General features: G+C 42.8%; 1 protein-coding gene across 2 annotated transcripts in view; it reads left to right on the plus strand.

Annotated features, from left to right (window-relative positions):
* RRBP1 (ribosome binding protein 1) overlaps positions 1-26,111 on the plus strand; it is a 75,207-nt gene that overhangs the window by 509 nt on the left and 48,587 nt on the right. For both annotated transcript variants that reach the window (XM_023731414.1, XM_023731415.1), the window contains exon 2: positions 24,992-26,102. In XM_023731414.1, the coding sequence (XP_023587182.1) occupies positions 25,013-26,102 (1,090 nt within the window). In that variant the 5' untranslated portion in view covers positions 24,992-25,012. The remainder of the gene's footprint in view (positions 1-24,991; positions 26,103-26,111) is intronic.

The following is a 26,111-nucleotide window of genomic DNA, read 5'->3' on the forward strand; positions in this document are numbered from 1 at the left end:
TGGACCCACGCCCCTCGCCGTCGGGGACCGCGGCGGCCTGCGGCGCGACGTGGGACACCTCCTTCCCGGCCCGGCCGTCGGGCCGGCCGCGCGCTCCGAAGTTGGACGAAGAAAGTTGGCGGTGGGGCGGGGCGGCGCACAGCTGGCGGAGGAAGGGGTTAAGTTTCGGGAAGCCGCCGGATGACGTTGCCGGGCTGGAGTCCGGTCGGAGGGGGATGGGGGCGGGCGGAAGGCGTCTGAGGCGATGGGGAGGAGGTTAGATTGAATGAGGGGCCGGCGGGCTGAGCGCGGCCGGCTGTGGGCTGCGGCTTGGCTGTGCTTCGAGGGTCACAGCGGCTCCCCGACGAGGCGGGTTGGGGTCGCGGGGCTGCGGGGGACGCCGCGCGGAGACCGGGGGCGCGTCCGGGGTCCGGGCGGCCGCGGTGGCAACTTCCCGGAGTGCGGGAGGCGGCTCCCTGCTCCCCCTGGCGGCGGGGCCGGCGGCACCGTTTTCACGGCGGGGCCGCGCGGAGCTCGGCGCGAGGGCGCCGGCGTGGGTACCGGGCACCCCGGACCCTACCTGGTCCGCCCCGCCCGTGGCCACATAAATGGGCCGGCGGTGCCAGGGCCTGGGGGAAGCAGGCACCGCTGCCGAGCCGGCCAAGAGCGCTGGCGTCCGCCCCAGCCTGCCAGGCTTTCCGGGGCTTTGCCCTGGGGAAGAGCCCGTGCTTCCAGTCGGGCAACCCAGATATTTCAGGGTCCCCTTCCCCAAGTTATAAATCGTCGGTTGTAGCTCCGTATGGTGTAAAAGTTAAAGAGAATGGACTCTGAAGTCCTCGCACCTCAGAGGCTGACCTTGGCCAAGTGGTTTCACCCCTGGTCTCAGTTTCCCCGTCTAAAAAAGGGTTACTCATCATTTTTACTTCAGAGAAAAGCTGTGAAGACCTTGCACATGTAGGAAGTAGTCAACAAGTTTTGGCTGTTAACGTGGAGATGAGCTTTTAGGGCGCAGGGCTTGCAGAAGGCACAGGGTCTAGATTTACCCCATATGCCACCCGTGCTGACCCTGCCGTCTGCTGGAGTCACTGAAGCTCTCTGAACCTCACTTTGCTTATTTGTACCTTGGAGATAGTGCTACCCACTCACAATAGGGTTGAGGGAGGCTCTCAGGGAAGTGCTGGGAAAAACTGGGACCTTGCGCAAATAGAAGGTAATTTGGCCATCCCTCCCTTTGGGAGGGAGGTCGGAGGTCAGGAGGGACTGGGAAGCACCAAGGAAATGAAACTGGAGGTTGCCAAGAACTGCCTCTGGGAGAAGGCTAGCCAGGTTCCTGGCAACCTTCCCCTTCAGTCTTGGTTCAGTGTCCTGGGACCCTTAGGGTAGGGGGCATCTGGTTAGCAGTTACCTGGAGTTCGGACCAGTTTCATCCTCACATCCCAGGCTAGGAATCCCTTCAGAACTGCAGCTGCTGGGTGTCCCTTTTTGGGAGGCCCATGTCTTCTGTCCAGCACTCCCAGGAGTGACCATTACACGTTTTACACCAGCCCTACTCAGTTGGGGAGCAGCCTCCGCGACCGCTGCCTCCCTCTTTTCTCTCTGTTGGCCTTAGTTTGTCTTAACTTCCCATTAATCTAACACCCCGAGAATCTCGTGACCCCATGGTGTGCTACTTACTGTGGTGATGTCTTCATTTGTTTATGAACTTTGTAAAGGTCAGCCCCACTGTGGCCTGCCAACCTGTTTCCCTTTCAGAAAGAAGCTTCCGGTTTTGAGGTCCTGGAGATGCCACGTCTCTCTAGTTAAGCAAAGGAGGGGGGCGGGGGGCAGGCCTCCAAGTAGGTTATGTCTTCTCTTTACGTGGAGCCATGCAAGCCTGTGGGGGAAGGCCAAGTTGTGGGGAGCATAAGAAAGGGATCTTGGAAGCAGGGTGTTCTCTGTGGATAGAGTTTTAACAGAACTCTTTTCTTTCATAGTTAGGAATCAGCCTCTGAGCCTCTCAAGATGTTAGATCGAGAAGTTAGATGGTACCATGGCATAGGGATATTTTTTGGGAGAAATATTCACATGGGAGAGTTTTAAATAAATCTTGAATCATCAAGTCACATTTGAGCAATTATGCTCTCTGCTGAAATGAGCCCTAACTAGACAGGCTGCAATAATTATATAGTTCCAAACTTGGTTTAAATGGTTGAATACAAATGATACAATTGGCATATTGATTAAGTAGTAGGGACACCTTTTCTGAGTGTCAGGATCCCATATTCTTCTTACTTGTCCTTTTATCCTGGGAGCTCTAACTAATAGATGAATGACACATAGTGAGTCAACAGTTCTTTGGAGACACCAGATTTTTTTTTTTGCTAAAATCCTATTCGGGGAGGAAAAAATAATGGATAGTCAGAGTTAATGAAAGTAGAGACTGTGCTATCCATATTTGTACATCCTGGGCCTGTAGTGGTTAAGGCCTGGCCTGCAACACACAAATATTTACTAAATGAAGTAGACAGCTATACCTGTTAAAATATTCTGTATAGTTACCCAACTCTGTTGGAATAAATGAAACTGAACCAACTTGATTTTTTTTTTATTATTGTTGTTGAGAATATGCCCAGCAAAACATACACCAGTTCAACAGTTTCTACACGTACCGTTTAGTGACACTGATTACATTCTTCAAGTTGTGCATCCATTCTCGCTCCTTTTCTGAGTTGTTCCTCCCATATTCATATAAATTCACTGCCCTCTAAGGTTCCTATCTAATCTTTAGAGTTACTGTTACCGGTTTGATACCATATAGATAGTTCTTAAAAGAGCATAATGCTCATGGCAGAGCTTTTTTACTAGTTAAGCTAAACTATGGTTTTAAGAAGACTTCAGGGGATATTTTTGGTTTAAGGTTTAAAGATTATCTCAGGGCAGTAGTTCCAGGGGTTCATCCAGCCTCCATGGCTCCAGAAAGTCTAGAGTCCATCAGCATTTGAAATTCTTTTCTGCATTTTCCTGCTTTTGATCAGGATTCTTCTATAGAATTTTTGATCAAAATGTTCAGTAATGGTAGCTGGGCACCATCCAGTTCTTCTTGTCTCAAGGCAAAGAAAGCAGTTGTTCATGGAGGCAATTAGCCATACATTCCATTTCCTCCTCCTTTTCCTGACTCTCCTTCCTCTTGCTCCAGGTGAATAGAGACCAATTGTTGTGCCTTGGATGGCAGTTTGCAAGCTTTTAAGACCCTAGGCGCTACCAACAGACTAGGAGGTAGAGCAGAAGCACTAAACATGTTATTAGGCCAGTTAACTGGGATGTCCCATGAAACCACGACCCTAAACCTCCAAATCAAGGAACCAGATCCCACGAGGTCTTTGGCCTTTGGCTGTACATAAGCAGTCTCAGCAGCTACTCTTTTTTTTTTTTTTTCTCATTGTAAATATTTCTATCACACAGCTTTTGCCAATTCAACTTTTTACAGGTTGATAGCAGTTAACAGTAATCAGATGTGCAACACTACCCTTAATGTGAAATTTCATCACTGTTAACCACCCCCTTTCCTCATCCCTCCCGCCTGGTAACCATTAATCAACTTTGGTCTCTATACATTTGCCTTTTCTTGTTTTTTTATACAAGTAAGGTCATACAATATTTGTCCTTTTGTGTTGGACTTATTTCACTCAGCGTGTCTTCCAGCTCCATCACATTTCACTCACTCGTGTCCTCCAGCTCCATCCATATTGTAGCGCGTATGAAGACTTCATTTCTCCTACTGGCTGAGTAGTAGTCCATCGTATGTATGTACCATATTTTGTTTATTCATTCATCTGTTGATGGGCACTTGGGTTGTTTCCACCTTTTGGCTGTTGTGAATAGTCCTGCAAGGAACATTGGTGTATGAGTCTCTGAGTTCTCTACTTCCAGGTCTTTTGGGTATATACCTAGGAGTGGAATTGCTGGGTCATATGGTAGTTCTGTTTTCCATAACGGCTGTACCTTTTTATATTCCCACCAGCAGTGGGTAAGGGTTACAGTTTCCCCACATCTTCGCCGGTGTTTGTTATTTTCTGTTTTTTATCTTATCCGTCCTAGTAGGAGCCAACTTTATTTTATTTTTATTGTACTTCAGGTGAAGGTTTACGGAACAAATAGTTTCTCATTAAACAGTAGTACACGTATTGTTTTCTGACATTGGTTAACAACCCCATGACATGTCAACCCTCTCCCTTCTGGACCTTTTTTTTTTTTGGTGAAAATATACATAGCCAAAGATATACCATTTCCAAAATTTCTACATGCACAGTTCAGTGACATCGACTACACTCTTCCAGTTGTGCTGCTATTCTTATTTTAGAGAAAGTGTACAGAACAAAATAGTTTCTCATTAAACACTTAGTACACGTTGTCCTATGACAATGGTTAACAACCTCACTACACATCAACACTGTCCTTATTCAGCCTTGGGTTCTGCCAACTTTATTTTTAAAGTTTACTGTTATAGAATCTGATTCTATGACTTTGACGTGCATTTAGGCCTCTAAACAACCCCATTCTGTAGGACGGGTGTGGTTGTTCCCGTTCAGTGGATGAGAATGCTGAGGCCTGGCAGGTCAGGCGATTATCAGGCCAGCTGCCAGGTGGTATGGGCACGGCCTGCCAAATGTTCACCTGCAAGGCTGTTAATTCCCCTCTTCCAGGAACAGCAGTTACCTGAGGGAAGACACGGAAATATGAAACGTCAGTAGAAGGAAGGTGGGTAGTGAGTTGAAAATGTGGCAATGAAAAAAAAAAGGCACTGTTAATTTTCTCTCTTTGTCAGATGCCTGCTGTGTGCTGGGCCTTGGAACACTGTAAATACAAACAAGTGAGTGAGAACCTAGTTCTTGCCCAAAGAAGCTACAGTCTAGAACTGTGCTGTCCAATATGTAGCCACTAGCCACATGTGGCTATTTAAATTTAAACTTAAAACAATCTAAATTAAAAATTCCGTTTCTTAGTCGCATTAGCCACCATTACTAGTGTGGAGTAGCCCCTTATTATTGGTCAGCACAGATTTCGATCACTTTTCTCATCACAGAAAGTTCTGTTGGTCAACACTAGTCTAGAGGTAGCTCCTGCTCTCTGAACATTCTCGATTGTTTAGAGATGTTATGTTGACCCATATGAAGCTGCCCATTTTGTAGGTCAAAAAGAGTTGACTAGTTCCTATGGTTCAACCCAGCAAGGTGTTACATTTAGAAAGCATTCTTCCTCTGTGTGTGGATTGTAAATTGCACACAAACAGTCGCCCTGCCCAGGAGAGATTTTTAGCTAATACCAATAGCGTCAAAATGGCCAAATGTAACAAACATGGAAAATAAATAGGTATAGAAAGCATATGGTTTATAGGGAAAGTAAATATTTAATTCTAAATGAAAGAGCCTGGGTAAGGAGAGCCATTTAGCATTATAGAAAATTAACTCAGGGGCTTCCTTGAGACTTTTCTTAGGCAGATAAATTCTGAATGAATCTCCCGAAACAGGCAGCCAGACTCCCAAGTCTGAAAACCAGAGATACCTACTGTGTTTCTTTTAAGTGTTGTAAGTAACATGTATCTCCCCCGTCTAGCAATGGGAAGCAAGTTTAATTTATAAAGAATTAGATTATTCTGGCAAGACTGGAATAGTTGCCAAGCCCAAACGTTACACATTCTGATATGGTGGAGCTTTCTTACTGGGCTGGCATAAATTGTTTCTGGGGCAAGTGGCTATTTTGCAGGACTCCATTATACTATGTGTAACTTTGAAAGGATCTGTTTGATAAATAGTATTTGGGAAGGATTTTTGAATTCTTAGCTTTACTAGTGGGCTCGCTTTAGTACCCTGCAGGACACCGTGAAACCAAAGTTAACTTTAAAAAAGAACCTCGAATGATGAGCAGCTGAGAATCTCTCATTAGTCAGAGAAGAGGCCCACTAAGAATGTGCTGGAAGATAACAGCTGGGTATAGTGATAACAAATATTATTTGCTGACTCAAAAGTGGGAATAAAAGATGATCTTAAACCAAAACCTTTAATTCTGTGCCCTTACCCCAGCAAGGTGTGAATGCAGAAAGCCTATTGTAGGCTGTCCCAAGACTGGCTCCAAACTGGCACCTGGCATGACCTGAACTTGGCCTGCACCTGTGTGTTCTTTGGCCAGATCCAGGCCATTAAACAATGGAAATACCATTTTAAAATGAAGTTTATTATTATTATTAAATCTAGATTTTGGGTTCTCTTGGGAAAGTGGGAATTTCTGGCCACACCACGTGTGCTTCCTTGTGTGGCAGCCAGTGACTGTGGACAGCCTTTCTGGGCAGGGCACTGCTCTCTCGTTCACCAGATCTGACCCTGACATCTGTTACCTGCTTGGGTATTAGCAACCCTGGGGGGGCACTGTCCATCCCAGCATCAGCGCGAGGAGGGGCTGGACAGCACCCGGGGGCTGGCCAGCTGAGCTGCCAAAGATTGCTGACCGCCTGGGACAGTGACTGCACAAAGCAGATGCCCATCTTTTGCTGAGCTAACGGAGAGGGTATTTTCTAGTGTGCGTGTTCTGTGCACATCTTATTATTTAGTCTGAGATAGTCTGGATTCCTAGAGCATCAAATATAAATACAAAAACATAGTCCAGAGCCAAATGCGAGTGGTTTTTGGATCACCTCCAGCTCAGCCCCCGTCGAGAAACTGACAGCAGCCTGCATGAAGGGCGCTGTCAAGGCTTACCATCCCTTCACTGCTGGAACCTGGAGCTTGAAGGGACCCAAGGGCACGACTGGGTGTTTGCTGTCTCCCGGGCAGGTGCCCTCCGTCTCCAGACCGGTTGCACGTATCTACCACGTCCCCCACAGCAGCCTGTTGGACTGGGCCCCTCCCAGGTCTCTCACTGTTCTGAGGAGAAACGGCAGGAACATCCTCTCCTTCCGGGTGCAGCTAATGAGCATTTGGTGGGGCTGGCAGAGTAAGGGAGCATCTCGGTGACGATAGTCACCAGGAAACAAAACATTATTTTTGGTGTGAGCAGTATGCTGGCTTGCTCCGAAAAGAGGTGGGCTTTGTGTCTAATGAGCAAAAATTGTTCCTTTAGTGGTAGGAGGGAGAATTCTTTTCTTTAATTGACATTACATTCTCTCTTCTCTTGGCTGGACTTTGTCAGACTATGGAGTAAGAGCAATTGATAAAGTTAATCTCCTGCCCCGCCTCTGGCAGTTTTCTTTCTCTGGCAGGACTTTTGCGTGACAGCCTGGTGAGGTGGAGGAAGGTGGTCCAGGCAGGCTGGTTGATTCCAGGCCTAGTCCCCCTTCTTTTCTTCTCCTCTCTTAGCACATTTGCTTTTAGGCGAAGAAAAATAGACCCAGATCCCAGCCCTTCCTAATGGGTCGGTGTGGAAAGGTGAAGGAGTCTTGTTCTGGCCCCAAGCCCAGGTGGTATGTTTTTCTGGAACTTCTCGTTCAGTAGTTAAAATGTACAACGCAATAAAATCAAAAACAGTTTTTTGTTTTTTTTTTTTTCCAAAGTAAGGCTGATCCTGAATAGGGATTAGCAGCAGCTTCATTTCTGTTTAATACATTTTTATTTTCTTGTTCTAGGTTATTTGTAGTCATTAGAAAGAAGATCTGTAATTTTCAGAATTTAATAGTAGTCTCAGTGATTGAGGGAAGGAGTCAATGTCAAAGAATAATGAATTATTGAAAAACTTAATGATGTCTCATTAGTGATGTGTTAGGACATTGGTAAGGTCAACTTTAGCCACTGGACTTTGAAGCCCAGCCACTCTTTTCTGCCTTAAGTCGCTTTTCTCTGAAGTTGGAAGCACGTGCGTCTTTGTGTAGTGTGAGATTTTAAAAGGGACAGGCGAATAGTGCGTTTAATGTGGTCACATGGAGAGTGAAGTCTGTGGCACTGTTAAGTCACTGCCCTGGTTGAGAGGATGCCTACCCACCTCGACTAGGTCCCTGCTGTTTCCTCTCACTGGCAGGGGCAGTGATGTGAGAGAGCCAGGCGGTGGTGGCAGTAAAGTATTCCATAGCAGAGATTCTTCAGGCATTAAAGGTGTCCTTCTTCAAGATCCACGTGATACGTTTTCCTACCAAAGATGACATATATGTATTCAACTCTTTACTGAAGTAAATATATTTACGGAGAAATGCATTGTCATGAGTCTACAGCTCAGTGCATGTCCACAGACTGACACACGTATTTAACCAGCAGACCGACAAACAGCATTCCCATCTCTTCCCCCCAGAGCCGCCTCTGCACCCCCTTCCAGTTGCTGTCTGTCCACAAGGGTAACTGGTCTTCTGATTTCTAACATCAAGGGTTAGTTTTGCCTGCCTTTGAACTTTATGTAAATGGAATCATATTACATACTCTTTTGTGTTTTTCACTCAACATTCATCCATATTGTTGGGGTAGTTGTAGTTCATTTGTTCATTCTCATTGTTGGGTAGTATTCCAGTGTGTGAGTATATCACACTTTATCCATTTTACTGTAAGTGGATACTTGGATAACTTCCAGTTTGGGGTTATTATAAATAATACTGCCATAAACAGTCCTGCCTCTGTCTTTTGGTGACCCTTGTACACATTTCTATTTAGTCTGTGCCTAGGAGTGGAATTGCAGGACCGTAAGGAGGTATATGCTCAGCTTTAGAAGAAAGTGCCAGGCTTTTTTCCCAAAGTGCTTGTGCTAATTTACGCTCTTGCCAGCAGTGTGTGAGAGCTTGGGGTATATTACAAAATGACTGGCTTTAAAAAGCAACCGGAATGAAGTTTGAGTTACCATTGATAATAAATAAGAAATAACTCGTGCTGAAGCTCTCCTTTGTCATGGAGATGGGAGTCCTTTGCCCAGGGAATCCATGAATCAAAAATGGGTCTTTGCAGAGGGCTTGTGAAAAGGATGCAGGGTCAGATTTTGTTGGCAGTGAGTGGATGTGGGCTGTTAGCCACATGTCCTTGTAGGAGAAAGGTAGCTCCTCACAGGAGTTAATGGAAGGGAGGAGGTCAGCAGAGCTTTGATCTCAAGATTGAGCTCTCATCAGACTCTTTCCCTTAAGGAGTGTTAACAAGTGGATTTCTTAAAAACAAAGGAATCAAAAGTCAGGCCTCCTTCAGCCCTGGCCCACATGCTTCTATTCTGAAGATCCGCCCACCTCCTGGACTCCCTGCCTGGTGCCAACCCCGGGTCCTGGGTGGTGTGTGACACTGCAGTCTCCTCTCCTCCTGGGGTCCAGGTATGGCCATGTTTAGATTTGGAAATCTCTCTGCACAGCCAGCCATCCTGTGGCATAGCAGTGATGATACCCTTTTTCTCTTTAAGAGCTTGGTTGGTTGATACTTGATTTGGCTACGAGTGACAACAGTCTCAAATAACAGTAGCTTAAACCTGGGTCGCTATGAGTTGGGACCGACTCTGTGGCAAGGGGTTTGGTTTAAACATGGCAGGGAGTAGGTAGTCTGGACCAATCTCCTGACTTGGAGCTAGATAACAGATAAAAAGTACCTTCTGGAAATCATTGAATGGCTGAGAAGATATCAAGGAAGATAGCAGGGAGCTGGAATCTCAGTGAAAGAAGTAACCCAGGAGGGCAAGCCACCCCGAGGGCATTTGGTGAACTAGAAAACTAACTGCAGTGTTGCTGGGGGACACTCCGCAACCCCTTAGAGCTGGGACCCCCACCTACTGTACATTCAGGGTGAATCAGAAATAAGCCTCTCCCCCTTCCTCCTAGGACCCTCCAAGGAAAGTTGCCCTGGTGTGTAGCAGAGGCAGGGTGGGAGGGAAGGAACACCCTGAGAAGTCTCACTCACAAGTTGTCCCTCATGCAGATCACATGAGGGTCTTTATTTTAGAGTTGACCCGGACAGATAGTGCCTCTGGGCCAGTTGGAAGCAAGGAGATCTTTGAAGGCCTGCACCTTTGCCCTAGGCTCAGAGAATCCCTAGGTGTAAATTTCAAAGGAAAAGGAGCAGTCCATACATAGTTAGGAATAACTGAACACAAAAGATAGAAGGCGCCGGGAATGAGGGCCAGCAAAAACAGACATGTTTTTAATATAGTTAGCCCAGATTATAAAACAATACTGGTACTTACTAGATTTAAAATAACCTAGCAAATTTGAAAAAGCAACTAGGTACAACTTCTAGACGTGGAAAGTTTAATAATTAGAATTAAAAACCCAGTAGGTAAGTTTACCAGCAGATTAGATATAACTGAGGAGAATTAGTGAACTGGAGCTAGAGCAAAAGAAACAGACAGAAATCATCTTAGAGAACCAGATGGATGGGTAATTTGTAAGACCAGTTAAGACTCAGGGAGGACGAACTGAGAAGTATGCCTCTTGGGGTTCCAGGAGAGGAGAGAGATCATGGGATATAGCCAGTGTTTGAAGAGATAATGACAGAATTTTCCAGAATGGATGAGACCCCATTAAGGGAGAAAGAAAGAAAGAGAAAAAAAACCCAAGCAGCATAAATGAAAATAAATCTGCATGTAGACAGTATAGTGATACAGCAACCAGCGGAAAAAATAAAGAGTGAGGGTGAAGATGATTTTAAGACAAAAAACCAAGACAGTTAATTACTGACAGATCTTCGCTAAAGGAAGCTCTCAGGGATATTCTTCAGGTGAGACGAAGGTGATGCCTGGTGGAGAGTAAGATGTGACAAGCAGTGAAGAGTAACCAAGAAACTCGGAGCTATCGAGTCAGTTGTGACGCACAGCAGCCCTATAGGACAGGGTAGAACTGTCCCATAGGGTTTCCAATGAAGAGTAAAGAAGGTGTTAAGTATTTGGTAAAATCTAAACAAACATAAAATAATAATAATAATGGGGGGGGGCTAAAAAAGGATAGAATTAAATACACGAAAATAACAACGTCTGAGATGGAAGGGGTAATGGAACTAGTGAAGGAGTATCAAGGCTGTGTTTAACTTTGAACTTTGTGAACCTGCATGTTATTATTTTTTAAAGGTAATTACTAATGAACAGAAACAGTATTACTTCCCTAATAATAGAAGGGGGAAAATTGGAATGATTTAAAAACAGTCCAGAAAGAGATAAGAAAGAAGACCAAAAGAAACCCAGGACAGGTGGGAAAATAGCACAAAATAAGATTACAGATTAAAACCCAAATATGTCAGCATTCATATAAAATATAAACTGACTAACTATGCTGTTTAAAACATAAAGATATCATAACTGGATTTTTTAAATTCAACTCTTGTGCTGTTTACAAGGTACAGAAAGGATGAAACTTTTTGTTTGTAAAGAATATATATGCCATGGAAATACTTTTTTAAAGAAAATTGGTGTGGTTATATTAATATTCTATAAAATAGACTTTGTAGCATGAAAAGCATTATAGAGAGGTCACTTCATAATGATAAAAGTTCAGTTAAGCTAGAAAATAGGGCAATTTAAACTTTTATCTTTTATGTGTATCTATTAATATAGCCTGAAAAAAATTGACAAACTGCGAGAAATGGTCCAATCTATAATTATAGTAGAGAATTTTAGCACATTTCTCTCAGTAACTGACAGCTAAGCAGACAAAAATTAATAAGGGTTGGAACTTTTTTTTTTTTATTGTGCTTCAGGTGAGGGTTTACAGAACAAATAGCTTCTCGTTAAACAGTAGTACACATATTGTTTTATGACATTGGTTAACAACCCCACATTGGTTAACATGTCAACCCTCTCCCTTCTCGATCTTTTTTCTTTTTTTGTAAAAATATACATAGCCAAAGATACACCATTTCAAAAATTTCTGCATGCACACTTCAGTGACATCGACTACACTCTTCCAGTTGTGCTGTTATTCTCACTTTAGATGAAGGTTTACAGAACAAAATAGTTTCTCATTAAACAGTTAGTACAAATGTTGCCCTATGACAATGGTTAACAACCCCACTACATGTCAACACTCCTTACTCAACCTTGGGTTCCCTATCACCAGCTTTCCTGTCCCCTTCTGCCTTCTAGTCCTTGTCCCTGGACTGCTGTGCCTCATTAGTCCCGTTTTGTTTTATGGGGCTATCCAATCCCCAGCTGAACGGTGAACCTCGGAAGTGACTTCACCACTGAGCTAAAACGGTGTCTGGGGGCCATACTCTTCTGGGTTTCTCCAGTCTCTTTTAGGCCAGTAAATCTGGTCTTTTGTGTGTGTGTTAGAACTTTGTTCTATATCCTTCTCCAGCTCTGTCCAGTACCCTCTGTTGTGATCCCGGTCAGAGCAGTCAGTGGTGGTAGCTGGCACCATCTAGCTGTACTGGACTCAGTCTGGTGGAGGCCTTGGTAGCTGTGGTCCATTAGTCCTTTGGACTAATCTTTTGCTTGTATCTTGTTCTCTTCATTCTCTCTTGCTCCCGAAGGGGTGAGACCAGTGGAGTATCTTAGATGGCTGCTCACAGGCTTTTAAGACCCCAGACGCTACTCACCAAGGTAGAATGTAGAACATTGTCTTTATAAACTGTGTTATGCCAGTTGAGCTAGATGTTCCCTGAGACCATGGTCCCCACAGCCCTCCACCCAGCAGTTCAGTCCCTCAGGGAATTTGGATGTGTCTATGGAGCTTCCATGACCTTTCCTTGTACCAGTTGTGCTGGTTTCCCCAGTATTGTGTACTGTCTCACCCTAAGGGTTAGAACTTTTAGAACAGTTAGAAATGTGGTCTACATGTGACCGTGTATAAATGAACTGCTGCAGCCCATCAGTATATATTCTTTTAAGCACTTGTGGAAAATTTCAAAGATTGCCCATATCCTGGGCCTTAAGTTTCATCAAATACCAAGGGATTGAAATTACCCAGAGCAGGTTGTCTGACCACAATTCCGTTAAACTAGAAATATGAGTAAAAAGATAAATAGAAAATCTTGTATTTTGGTAATTTTTGAAATTCTAGTATTTATTTATAGGTCAAAGAAAAAAATAATAGTGGAAAATAATGGCAATAATTTTGCAAGTTCTAACAACATAAATAGATTTCTACAAAAATAAAACTTACTAACAAGGAACCAAGAAGAGATAGAAAACCTGCATAGTTTTATAATTAACAAAGAAATTGGATCTGTAGTCTTCACATAAAAAATACCAGACCTGGTTAGCTCTACTTAACATTTAAAGAATGAGCATTCCAGTTGTTCACAAACTCTAAAAAAAAAAAAAGTAGAAAAAGATGGAATACTCTCCACTCATCTGGATGCCAACTAACCTTGTTACAAAACCTGACAAGAACTGTGACAGAGAAGATGATTATCAGTTCCACGCCCGAAAATACAAACCAAATCCAGCAGTATAAAAAAATGACTAAATCGTATTTATCCTAGGAATGCATACCTGGTTTATCAATAAAAAATAAGTATATGTTCATCTTTCATGCTGACAGATTACAGGAGAAGAGTAGTATGATTATCTTAACCAGTACAGAAAAAGTATTGGCGAATATTCAACATCTATTCACGGCAAACTAGGAATAAAAAGCAACTTCTTTAACCTGATAAAGGATCTCTCCAAAAAAAAAAAATCCTATTGCAAATATCTTTTTTTTTTTAAATTTATTTTGTTGTCATTGAGAATAAATTGTTTCTACATGTACAATTCAGTGACATTGATTATGTTCTCGAGTTGTGCAACCATTCTCACCCTCCTTTTCTGAGTTGTTCGTCCCCCGTTAACATAAATTCACTGCCCCCTAAGGTCCCTGTCTAATCTTTTTGTTGTCAGTTTGATACAATATAGATAGTTTTTAAGAGCATAATGCTCAAGGCAGACATCTTTTACTAGTTAAGCTAAACTTTGGTTTGGTTTTAAGAAGACTTCAGGGGATATTTTGGGTTTAAAGTTTAAAGATTATCTCAGGGCAATAGTTTCAGGGGTTTATCCAGCCTGCATGGCTCCAGGAAGTCTAGAGTCCATGAGAATTTGAAATTCTCTTCTGCATTTTCCCCTTTCTATCAGGATTCTTCTGCAGAATCTTTGATCAAAGTGTTCAGTAATAGTAGCCAGACACCACTTAGTTCTTCTGGTCTCGTGGCAAAGGAGTCAGTTGTTCATGGAGGCAGTTAGCCACACATTGCATATCCTCCTCCTATTCCTGACTGTCCTTCCTCTGTTGCTCCAGGCAAATAGAGACCAATTGTCTTACCTTGGATGGCTACTTTTTGTGAACATCTTGAAGCTTTCCCTTTGAGATCAGGAAAAGCAGGATGCCCTGCTGTCATTCCTTCTCTTCACCACTGTGTTACAGGTCTTACCCTGTCCCAACAGGCAAGAAAAATGAAGAAGATACTAAGATTGGGTAAAAAGGAACAAAACTGCCACTCATAGGCGATATGCTTATATATGTAGAAAATTCAAAAACATCTACAGATGTGTCACTAGAATTATTATGAGTTTGGCGAGGTTGCTGGATAAAATCACCCTGCAGAACGTTAAAGATAATAGCATAAACTTAAATGACGGCATAAAAATTGTGAGAAACCAAGAAGTAACTCCCAAAATGTATAAAACTCTGTGGTGTGCATTATTTTCCTCCATGTGGGCTACCTGTGTTTTTCTGTTTAGATTTGGTCTTTATAGGGCAGCCATATAAATTAGTGAATACTGTCCTGATTTGATATTTAGGAGCCTGTTCATTTAGCAAACACTTACTGAGTGCTTGTTGATGTGCTAAGTTTTGATTGGACACAGTGCCAAAGGATTCTGTTCTGGGCTAGCATACCTTAATTGCTCGTGTTCATTTTGAAAAATTAGGATTCTTGATTCCTACCTTCTAGGCATGCTGTCTTTATTAATAAGGTGAACTTGTAAGCTCTCAGAAGATCTAGGTCTGCTTAAGTGTCTAGTTTCCCAAAGACAGTTATTTTGGAGAAACACAAAAACATATCAGTTCTTTATTTTTTTTCCTCAGGCACAGAAATTGAATCTGAAATGCCTGATGAATAAACAAAGGCTTGTAACAGAATACATTTCTATTTTTAGAGTTTCAATCCTTCTTTAAAAGGAGTAGCATTGTTTCTTTAAAGTAGAAAGTTACTATATTTCCAGTTTCTTATAACATGAAATAAATTACTGCATTTTCTCGTAGTTTCTTTGGATAAAAAAGTCAGAGATTACACTTAAAATTTTAGATTAGACATCTGAAAACTCTTCTCCAAACACTTAAAAATGTTAAAGTTAATAAACATTCTTTAAAAGCATAGCTGAATTTACAAGGTAGTAAAAGAGACTGCCGGAGGCCGTAAGCATGGGATGAGGGGGGTGACTGGGAGTAAACGGACCCTGGAGTGTGGGTGGGGTATCTGCAGCCAAAATTGTCTTTGTCAGCTTTGTGCTTGTCTAAGGTAGGGATAAGGAGCCCTGGTGGCACAGTGGTTAAAGCGTTCGGCTGCTAACCAAAAGGTCTGTGGTTTGAAGCCACCGTCTGCTCTCCGGGAGAAAGATGTGGCAGTCTGCTTCTGTAAGATTAGAGCCTTGGAAACCCTATGGGGCAGTTCTACCCTGTCCTATAGGGTTCCTGTGACTCGGAGTGGACTCAGTGGCAGTGGGTTAAGGTAGGGATTGAAAACTGAGCCTCCACTCACACTAGAAAAAGTGTCTGCCCAGTGGCACTGGGAGATGGCATGCAAGAGCTTATCTATTTTGTCCTGAAGCCAGGGAGTAAAAGTCTCTCCTGAGAATTTATAACAGGAGGCCATGCATATTATAAAACTTAATACTTGGATGCTGATTTCCCTGGGGGCTTAGTTGAAGCAAAGATAAAACAACTCTTACAGAAACAAGCCCACACTCAGCTTGTATAGGATTTCCACTGTTAAGCCCCACTAAAGATGAATTCATAGTATGAAATCACTATTAAAAAGTTATAAAAGGAGGTAATAAAAACAGAAAATTAAAAAAAAGAACCATTAAAAAAATAAAAACAGGCAGACTTGAAAAAATAAATAGTTCAAAGGACTGATTACAGAGCTGGTTAGACTTAGTTGAAGAGAATTAGCAAAGTGGCGCATATGTCTGAGGAGTTTTTCCAAATGGTAGCACAATGAGATCGAGGTCCGACTAGTAGTCCTACCAGGAAAGAATAGGGCTAAGACAGTTTTCAAAGAACTAATGGCAAAGGGCTTTCCAGAATTGATGAAAAACACTACTTCTCAAATTCAGAAAGTACAGTGACTTTGAATAAGATAAATTAAAAATAAATGCATACCTTAAAAATATTTCATTGAACCCTTAGAACCCCAAAGATGGATCTTAGAAGCAATGAGAAACAGGTATTATGAAGGAAAGGAGCCCTGGTTGCACAGTGGTTAAGCACTCAGCTGCTAACCAAAAGGTCTTCGGTTCGAACCTACCAGCCACTCTGAGGGAGAAAGATGTGGCAGTCTGCTTCCATAAAGATTACAGCCTTGGAAGCCCTACGGGACAGTTCTACTCTGTCCTGTAGTGTCGCTATGAGTCAAAATCAACTGGACAGCAGTGGGATTTTTTACTATTATAAAGCAGCGATAAATTAGCTGAAAGTATGTTTCTAAACAGTAATAACAACAAAAGCCAGGAGACAAAATATTTTCAAAGCAGTGAGAGTATCCAGGGTCAGCTTAATGCCTCTGGTCTCAGTCACTCCCCTCACCCTCACGGGGAATTCTATACTCACTTAAATCTATCAATGAAGAATGAGGATGAAATATGTTTTTTCATGGCTTTATGGGCACAGAAAGTTTATCAGGGACAGACCTTTGCTCGAAGAACTAGCCAAGGATTAGGAAGAAAGAAGACTCAGAATGAAGGAGTGGGATGCAAGAAGCAGTGATGGGCGAATAAACTGGTAAACATTTGGGTAAATTTAAACAAGTAAGCATCAGGTATCTGGAACAAGACGACCATTAGTTCCAGGTATGTGGGGCGAGGAGGGTAGGGGAGCTGCATCGAGGTGGAAAAAACGAGTAGAGCATATGTCAATTTATGCCAGTAGAAGAGTACTGGAGTCAAGGCCTTCTGTGGTTCTTCTACTGCCGGGGAGGAGGCTGGAGGTATTGGTAAAATTAGGTCAAGTGTGTGTGTTAGAAATGTAAAAAGCATTATAATTATACATATTTAGGTGCCATCAAGTCACTTTTCGACTCAGAGCAACCCCATGTGACAGCGTAGAACTGCCTCATAGAGTTTGCTAGGCTGTGATCTTCATGGGAGCAGATTGCCAAAGATTGGGTGGGTTCTAACTGCCAACCTTTCACTTAACAGCCGGACACTTAACCATTGTGCCACCAGGGCTCTTTTTGAAAAAGGTGCTCACTAAAAAAGGGCAGTTTAGTCTGTGAAGATTTATAGCCTTGGAAGCCCTATGGAGCAGTCTACTCTGCCCTATAGGGTCACTATGAGCCGGAATCGACTAGACAGCAATGGATTTGGGTTTTGTTTTTTGGTTTTTTTTTTTGGGTTACTCACTAAAAATGTGGAAATAGAATTTATAACTTCCAAACCATAGAGTAAAAGAGCAACTAAATAAAACTTGAATGATCCGACAGAATGAAGAAAGAATGGGAAAATAAGCAAAGAAAAAGTGTTGTAAATAGGAAGCACAAAATGAGGCTGTAAATGAAACCAATTATATAGAAAATCATAATGAAAGCTTAGATGGACTAAGTTTACCAGTTAAAAAGACAAATTGACACATTGGTCTTAAAATCCAGCCGTATGCCATTTGTAAGAGTTGCATTTAAAATAAGAACACAGAAAGGTTGAAACTAAAGAACAGAAAAATATTTCAGGCCAATATTAGTAACCCCAAGGACAGTTGGTATAAATTTGATAATCAGAGAAACTAGACTTTAATGCAAAAAGCATTTATTATTAGGGATAAAGAGGGTCACTACATAATGGGGAGAAGGGCAACAAGTACTTCACCAGGAACAATTTTGATCTTATAGTCACCCAGTGACCTCCAAATAATGCAAAAATTGACAGATTCCAAGGAGAAATTGCTAAGTCCATGATCATAGTGGGAGGTTTTAAGAGCTCTTAATAGCTGTTAGATGAAACAGGCAAAAAGATAGTAAGGTTCTATAGAAGATTATTAAACTTGAACTGACGCTACACATAGAACCCTGTACTCCGTAGAGAACACATGTATTTATAAAAAATTGACCACAATGTAGCAGAATTTCACCAAATATCATATTCTAAATCAGTGTTTTCAAACTGTAGGCCTAACTGATTACTGGGTCTTAAAGTCAATTTAGTTGGTTGTGGAAAAACCTTTTTTAATTTTTTGATGACATAGGAAAATCCAGTGTATTCACATATACTAAGATTGAGTTATTGTTTATGAAAGTTTTCTTCTACATATGTATGTGTCCTGGGTCACATAAAAATTTATTTTTCCGGATCGTGGTTAAAAGTCTGAAAACATAATCAGAGAGCTAGACTTTCACACAGCATATTCTCTGAGGATAGTGAAGTTAAATTAGGAATTATCAGTGACAACAATTCAAGCTCCTGTCCCCCAGTATGTTAGGAAAGTTAAAGACACTGCCAACAAATGGGTCAAAGAAGAAATCATACGGGAACTAGAAAATAATTATAACTGATCAACAGTGAAAATACTGGCCACCACAGCTTTTTGAATGAAGCTATGGTCATACTTAGAGGGAAATTCATTGCCTTAAATATTTGCTAGAGGAGAAAGGACTAAAAATTTATAAATGTCCATTTCAAGAAGTTAAAAGTGAACCATTGGAAGCTGGAGGAAGGAATAATAAAAACCAATTATACAGGTTGGATCACAAACCCAAAAGCTGGTTCTAGAATCATCGTTGAAATTGAATCAGCAGTTAAAAATCAGCCCTCTACCCGCACCCCCACTTCCAAGAAATGATCCTGAAACACTAGTTCCTGACAGTTTTACAGACAAGTTCTTCTAAACCTGCAAACAGATAATCCCAACTTTACACAAAACCTTTCCAAAATACAGGAAGAAAAGGATGATCCTTAGCTCACTTTATGAGACTAGAATGACCTCGATACCAAGACCAGATATGAACAGTCTGAGAATGACCTGTAATTTTCCTCGTATTAGGAACACACATAAATCCCACAAAAAAATGTGAACAAATCAAATCTGGCAATGTATTAAAAAATAAAAGAACTGGAATCAAGAAGCGATTTTACAATAAAAACCACCTATGCTGATGTTAGAATGTATATAATTGTAATTCACAGGCTAGAAAGAAAGGCCTGATGATCTGCTTCGAAAGTCAGCCAGTGAAAACCCTGTGGATCACAATGGTCCTATCCCATTAGGCATGGAATTGCCATGAGTGTGGGGTCAACCTGACAGCAGCTCAGTGCATTATCCAGATTAAAGGAGAAAATGTCAATTGGTAAAGAAAAAGCATTTGCTAAAAATCAGTTGACAGTTATTTTTAAAAAAAGGTAAATAGGAATAGTAGATAGCTACTTAACCTGATAAAAGATTTCTACCAAAAACCTACCCTCAGAACATCTAATAGTGAAACACTGAAGAATTTCATGAAAATTTATGAATGAGGAAGCCCCTCCTGCTGTCTCTGTTCAGCACTGGGTCTTGAGTTCTCAGCTTTGTAGACAAGAAAAAGAAGAGAGAGAATGTGGCTTAGAGAACAAGAAGCAATACTGTCTTTTTCATGGACAATTCTTGACAAGTAAAATTCAAGAAATTACAAACTCCTCGTGGATTTTTAATAAAGAGTTTAGTATAATAGCCAGATAAACAATACATATGCAAAAGTGAATAACTTTGCTGGTTGTTTATAACTGGAGAATAGAAAAAAATAATTTACAAAGGATCATTTTCAAATACATTTAAAATTAGCAATAATCTTAACAAAGAAGTTTTTTTTTTATAAAGAAAATCATAAAAACTATCTGAAAGTTATAAAAGAACATTTGACTAAGCATAGTGCTATTCTATACCATGTTTATTGACGAGAAGATGCCATATTGTATAAATGTCAGTTCTCCTGATGTTAATCTATAAATTAGTGTAATTCAAATAAAAATTCCAGTAGAGTTCTTTTGGGTGGATACAGAGGCCAAGAATATGGTTATCACGCAGGGCATAGATAAGTATACCAGTAGAACGAAGTGTAAAGTCCAGAAACTGATAGATGCATCTTTTAAATTTGATGTTACAGAGATAACTGTAAGTCTATGGGGGAAAGAATAGTCAGGAAATGGTGCTGGGTGATTAAACTGATGGGGAAAGTTGTAACAGTACATTCTGCCATATACAAAAGTTCCAGGTGATTACAAATCTAATGGTCTAGAATGTTACTCTGGAGCTTACAGAAGAAAATAACCTCTAAACATAAAGTGACCTCTATGGTTACCTTCAGGAAGGAGTTGGGTGGCTGTGGTCAGGGGCTTCCGGGAGATTTTTTTACTGCACGCCTCTTAGTTCTGTTTGAGTTTTGACCTTTAGGAATGCATTGCTTCTATCAAACATAAATGAACAATTATTTATAGGAAAGGGACACTGTCTTCCCTAAAAAAAAAAAAAAAAAAGTAGGACAGGTTCTATTTATGACTTTGGCAGAAGCTATTAAGAATGACAAACCATAAAGGCAAATAGTAAATTTGATTATGTCAAAATAAAGAAAAAACTTCTATATCAAACAATACAACACAGCAGTTGAAAAAGAAACCACACATTTCAGCACATCTAAAACAACAAATGATTCATATTCAAAATACGTAAAGAACACCTACAGATCAGAATAAAAAAAAATGGCAACACAGTAGAAAAATGGGCAAAGACTGAACAGGTAACACCAATAAAAGAGGCCTGAAAGGCCAGTAAACATGGAAATGCCCTTTCACACTCGTCTGACTGGCTCCTTTCTTAAAGTTTGACAAAGCAAATGTTGGAGATGTGGAGAAAGGAGGGCCTTGGCTGCACTGCTGTAGGGAACATAAACGGGCATGCCCACCCTGGGGAGCAACTTGGCCACATCTGGTTCAGTAGCTGTGCTACCCTGTGACCCAAAAAGTCTAGTTCTAGGTGTATCTCCTAAATAAATTTGTGCACATGGGCACAGGGGTGCTGGTATACAGTTTAATGTGAATAGCAGAACACCCAAACTTCAGTGCCCATCATAAGAGTATGGATAGTTATTTGTGGCCTTGTTATACAATATAGGAGTTAAAACAATGGACTAAAGCTATGTGTATCTTTACAAATCTCAGAAACGAAGTTCAGCCCTCTCCAAAAAAATGTTACCCAATAACACCTGTGATATATCATTTACATAACAATTACCAGCATGCAAACCAATGTTATATTTTGCATATGGAGCACAAACCCTAATGGAAATGGTGAATGACACACATTCAGGGTCTGTTCTCTCTGGAAGGAGAGATGATGCTTTATTTCTTTTTTAAATATCTGAAATAAATGTGGCAAAATTTTAGGATTTGTTAAATCCTGGGTGGTTGGTCAGTAGACACTCATGGTATTTTCCTCTTTACTCTTTCTATGTTTGAAATATTTCATAATACTTAAAAATTAGAATCTAGTGATACAGCCATATCAACCGGGTCTGTTTTATTATCATTCTGTTTTATTTTTGTACCTTCCTGATAAGTCAATGTGTGCCCAGAAAATCCATTGGAAGCTTCTCTTTGGCAACACCCCGCACCCCCCAGCACAGTCCTACCACTTGGCCTCTCCGAATGGAGCAGTTGGTTAGTGATGAGACCAGGTCCCTGGCTTGCTGGTGAGGGTCCTTTCACAGAACCTACCCACATTGCCATTGCCAAAGTGGACTGAACTGGCTTTGTTGGGACCACGAGAGTTAACAAATGTATTCCATGTCCAAGGAGGATGGGGCTTCCACTTATTTTTGTTCTCTGAGTTCTTACCCTCTAAGAACAGAACAGCCATTCTCCTGAGTTAAACACTTCACCTCAGAACACTAGAGGTGGGTTTCAGCCAGTTCAGCCTTTAAGTAACCCCTCAGCCCTCCCCCCACTGCCGCAGCTCTGGGTACAGCCTACGTCCTCCTCTTGTGGGTCTTTTTATTATCTTTTTGCCTTGCACCCTAAGCATACACCAGCATAAGGGTAGCAATAACAAGTAAGTAAAGTTACGTGTATCATAGACGTTTCTGGAATTTACCAAAGGTAGGTTCTTTGTGATTAGGCTGTACAAGGTGTGGGTAGGCCACATCTGGCCTAATTCTTTGTCCACGCGAGCATGGCACTTGAGGGAACCCCAGGGGAGATCGCTAATGCAAGTCCTTTTATCAGAGTGGGGAATGTGGATCTCAAGAGCGTATTGGAGAGGCATATCTGGGTTTATCCTTCCTCCGGGTGAGCGTCTCCTAGCACAGGGTTTACACTCTGCTCAGCCTGCCTCAGCAGAGCAGCAGAAAGGCTGTTTTTCATTTAGATTTCTTTGGTGTTAGTGATCTTGTCTTATCCTTAAATGTTAAGACTAGGGCTTTTCATGTTCCTGTGAAAGATTTCATTTAAAATATTCTAACTCAGGAATTAGTGGTGGGGATGTAATTTTTTAAGCAACCCGCTCTGCACAAGTTGGGAGACAGCATTTGTGCTGCCATAAAACATACATTTGTGTGGATAGCAGAGGGAATGTCTTCTCCCAAGTTTGCTTTTCTCCATAATGTGCTCCCAACAGAGGAAGTATTTTTGTATCACATGTTTGCCCAACTTGGCTGAGATTGAAGGCTGGTTTTCCAACCCTGGCTTTTCTGCCCAAGCTTAGAAGCTGTAAACCATGAGCGGAAACAGAGCTGTGCAGTCCTCGGGTGCACCCGCCACACTTGGTAGGTGGTCGCCCAGGGCGCCTGGGTCTGGTGACCGCTGCCGAGGGCGGCTCCCTCGGAGACCACCCCTCAAGCACATAACTGTCACGGAGCCTTGGCCAGGGTGACCCAGGCCCCTGGTGTTAGTCGACCTCTGGAGAAGGGGAATGTTTTAAAGGAATTTTGTCATCCGAATAGAGCTGGATATAGTGGTTATAATGTGGTTTTTGTTCCTGAACGGGTCCCCTTTAGTGAAGATCTAAGAGGTCCTTGAGAGGACCTAGAGTTACCATTGGTGGATTCCCACAAGGAATGGGGGTTGACCATAGAACATTTCGAGCCTGTTTTTCCCTGCCCTGTTGCTGGGTTGATCCAAGGCTGAGCAGGGCGCAGATTTCTCTTTCAATTCCTAGCTCGCGTGTGTGTTCCTGGTAAGGTTAACTTGTGACGCCCTCTCTTGATTATCATATATGAGGGAGCCCTTGCTCTGAATCACGGCTCTCCATACCTATGGCCAGAGGTCAGAATCCACTTGAAAACATAAATGCTACGTTGCCTAGGATTAGAAGGCCTTCACAAGCTCACGGCACATTTCATTTGCAGAGGTTACAACCACAATGAAAAGCTTGATGTGGGTCTGGCACACTGAGGGTGAAGTACACATTATAGCTGTAGGTGATGTAGCTGTCAACGTGGAGAGAGCTGGTGGTGGGAAGGTCTCATAGCGAAGGCATGAAACCCCCTTCTTGTAAGGGTTTTTGTTAGAAAGGGACAGCGAAATTGTGTGTTTTGTGGTAGGGTGATTTTCTGAGAACATAATGCCTAGACAGTTAAAATTCTTTCAAATGCTGTAATGTCAGAATTTGGATTTCATGGTCGTTGTTTAGCAATTCCCACTCTTATTTCTCTCCCCCACTCCAGTTGGAAAAGTAATCTCAGCTTTTAAGCCACTAACAAGTCCAGACTTGACCTACCACACACAGCATCTCAAGACCTTGGAGGGTAATGCCAGAGGAGGCCCATCCCCTCTCCTCCTTTCCACCACCCTCATCCACCCTTCCCGTGCTCCCGTTCTGTTCACTGATTCCATCGCCAATTTTCTTTGGGGGAGCTAGGCTCTGCTTTTCACTCTTTCCAGTTCAGGGGACTGGGAATGTGGTAATAGCATCAACGGTAGTTAATAAAGCCTGGATGTATACAAATAAATAAACAGAGGCATCTCTTGACGCTTTCCCTGAAGTCGAATGTAACCTGGGCTGTCAGCCAAGGAGGTGTGACCTGGCTGCCTGGGACCCTTTGGACTTTGGTGGGCGGGTCATCCTCTAGGTTCAGGGTGTGTCACCAGGCACAGGGCCCCTTCTCTCTCCCCTCTGTGTGATTCCAGACATGGAATCTGTCATTTGATGGGCTCTCCAAGACCGATTTTCCTGTTTCCCAGTACGTAATTGCAGCTTCTAAGACTCCTTAAGAGTTATCATTGGCAAAAGACCATTTTCCCTCCCAAATTTTTGATCACTTTTCAGGATCATGATGGAAAGGTCTTTGAGTAGTTTATGGCACTAGGGGAGAGGGAGGCAGCAGAGCAGAGATGGCACACTGGGCACTTGCTGGCCAGAATGCACGTGGCCAAAAGCCTACAGATAGATATTAGGTGGCTCGTGGTGTTTTTTTCAATCAGTCGATTTCACGTTGAGGGAAGAAAATTTCTGGCCTAACGTGAAAAATCAAAAGATCCATCAACACCGTGCCCACATTTCCTCAACATTCGACTATGGCTGGGTGGCACCTGCTCCCTAATTCAGGTGGGACATTTTTGCCCCTGTCCCTGCCACTCCGCATTGTCCCACACCTGGTCTGCACTTGTGGTCATGTGTGGTGGAGAACATCTTGAATTGAGATACTGACCTCTGAGTCTGCTGGATGTTACCTGCCCCAGTGAACACATTGCCATCTCTCTACTGTTACTTCGTATCTCCCGCCACTAATAGGGACTTCCCATGGCTTGGGTAAAAATTGCTCACTTCTAAAGAGGGGCAGGCAGTAATGCATGACATCAGAGATTACCTGTGTTTGCTTCTTTTCTAAATTTATAAGTCTGAAGAAAGAATTAATGGAACCTTAAGTTTGGTGCAGGGAGTGGGGCTGGAAACTGCCCAATGCCTCCATTTCGACACAAGATTAATCTCTGTGTATGTATTTGACAGGTGAAAGGAAAGCAAGCCAGGATGGATATTTACGACACGCAGACCTTGGGGGTCGTGGTGTTTGGCGGATTCATGGTTGTCTCTGCCATCGGCATCTTCCTAGTGTCGACTTTCTCCATGAAGGAGACGTCGTATGAAGAAGCCCTTGCGAACCAGCGCAAGGAGATGGCGAAAACTCATCACCTGAAAGTGGAGAAGAAAAAGAAGGAGAAAACAGTGGAGAAGAAAGGAAAGACCAAGAAAAAGGAAGAGAAACCCAACGGGAAGATACCTGAGCACGAGCCAGCCCCCAATGTGACCATCCTTCTCAAAGAAACAGTGCGGGCCTCTTCTGTGACAGTGACGCCAACCCCCGTCCAGTCCCACATGGTTATTACCCCTGTAGCCACAGTACCAGCCATGCCCCAAGAAAAGCCAGCCCCCTCCCCTAAAGACAAAAAGAAGAAGGAGAAAAAAGTGGCAAAGGTGGAACCAGCATTCAGTCCTATAGTGAATTCCATCCAGGTTCTCACCTCGAAGGCTGCTGTCTTGGAAGCTGCTCCCAAGGAGGTGCCTATGGTGGCTGTGCCCCCCGTGGGCGCAAAGGCCAGTGCCCCAGCCACTGGCACAGCTCAGGGCAAAAAGACAGAGGGAACCCCTAACCAGGGCAGAAAGCTGGAAGGAACACAGAACCAGGGCAGAAAGGCAGAGGGAACTCCCAACCAAGGCAAAAAGACCGAGGGGACCCAGAATCAGGGCAAAAAGGCAGAGGGTGCCCAGAATCAGGGCAGAAAAGTGGAGGGGACCCCCAACCAGGGCAAAAAGGCAGAAGGGGTCCAGAACCAAGGGAAAAAGGCTGAGGGGACCCAAAATCAGGGCAAAAAGGCAGAGGGGACCCAGAAGCAGGGCAAAAAAGGAGAGGGGACCCCCAACCAGGGCAAAAAAGGAGAGGGGACCCCCAACCAGGGTAAAAAAGGAGAGGGGACCCCCAACCAGGGCAGAAAAGGAGAGGGGACCCCCAACCAGGGCAGAAAAGGAGAGGGGACCCCCAACCAGGGCAAAAAAGGAGAAGGTGCCCAAAATCAGGGCAAAAAAGGAGAGGGGATCCCCAACCAGGGCAAAAAAGGAGAAGGTGCCCAAA

Source organism: Trichechus manatus, unplaced genomic scaffold (genome assembly GCF_000243295.1).
Source record: "Trichechus manatus latirostris isolate Lorelei unplaced genomic scaffold, TriManLat1.0 scaffold00042, whole genome shotgun sequence".
NCBI classification, from domain to species: Eukaryota; Metazoa; Chordata; class Mammalia; order Sirenia; family Trichechidae; genus Trichechus; species Trichechus manatus.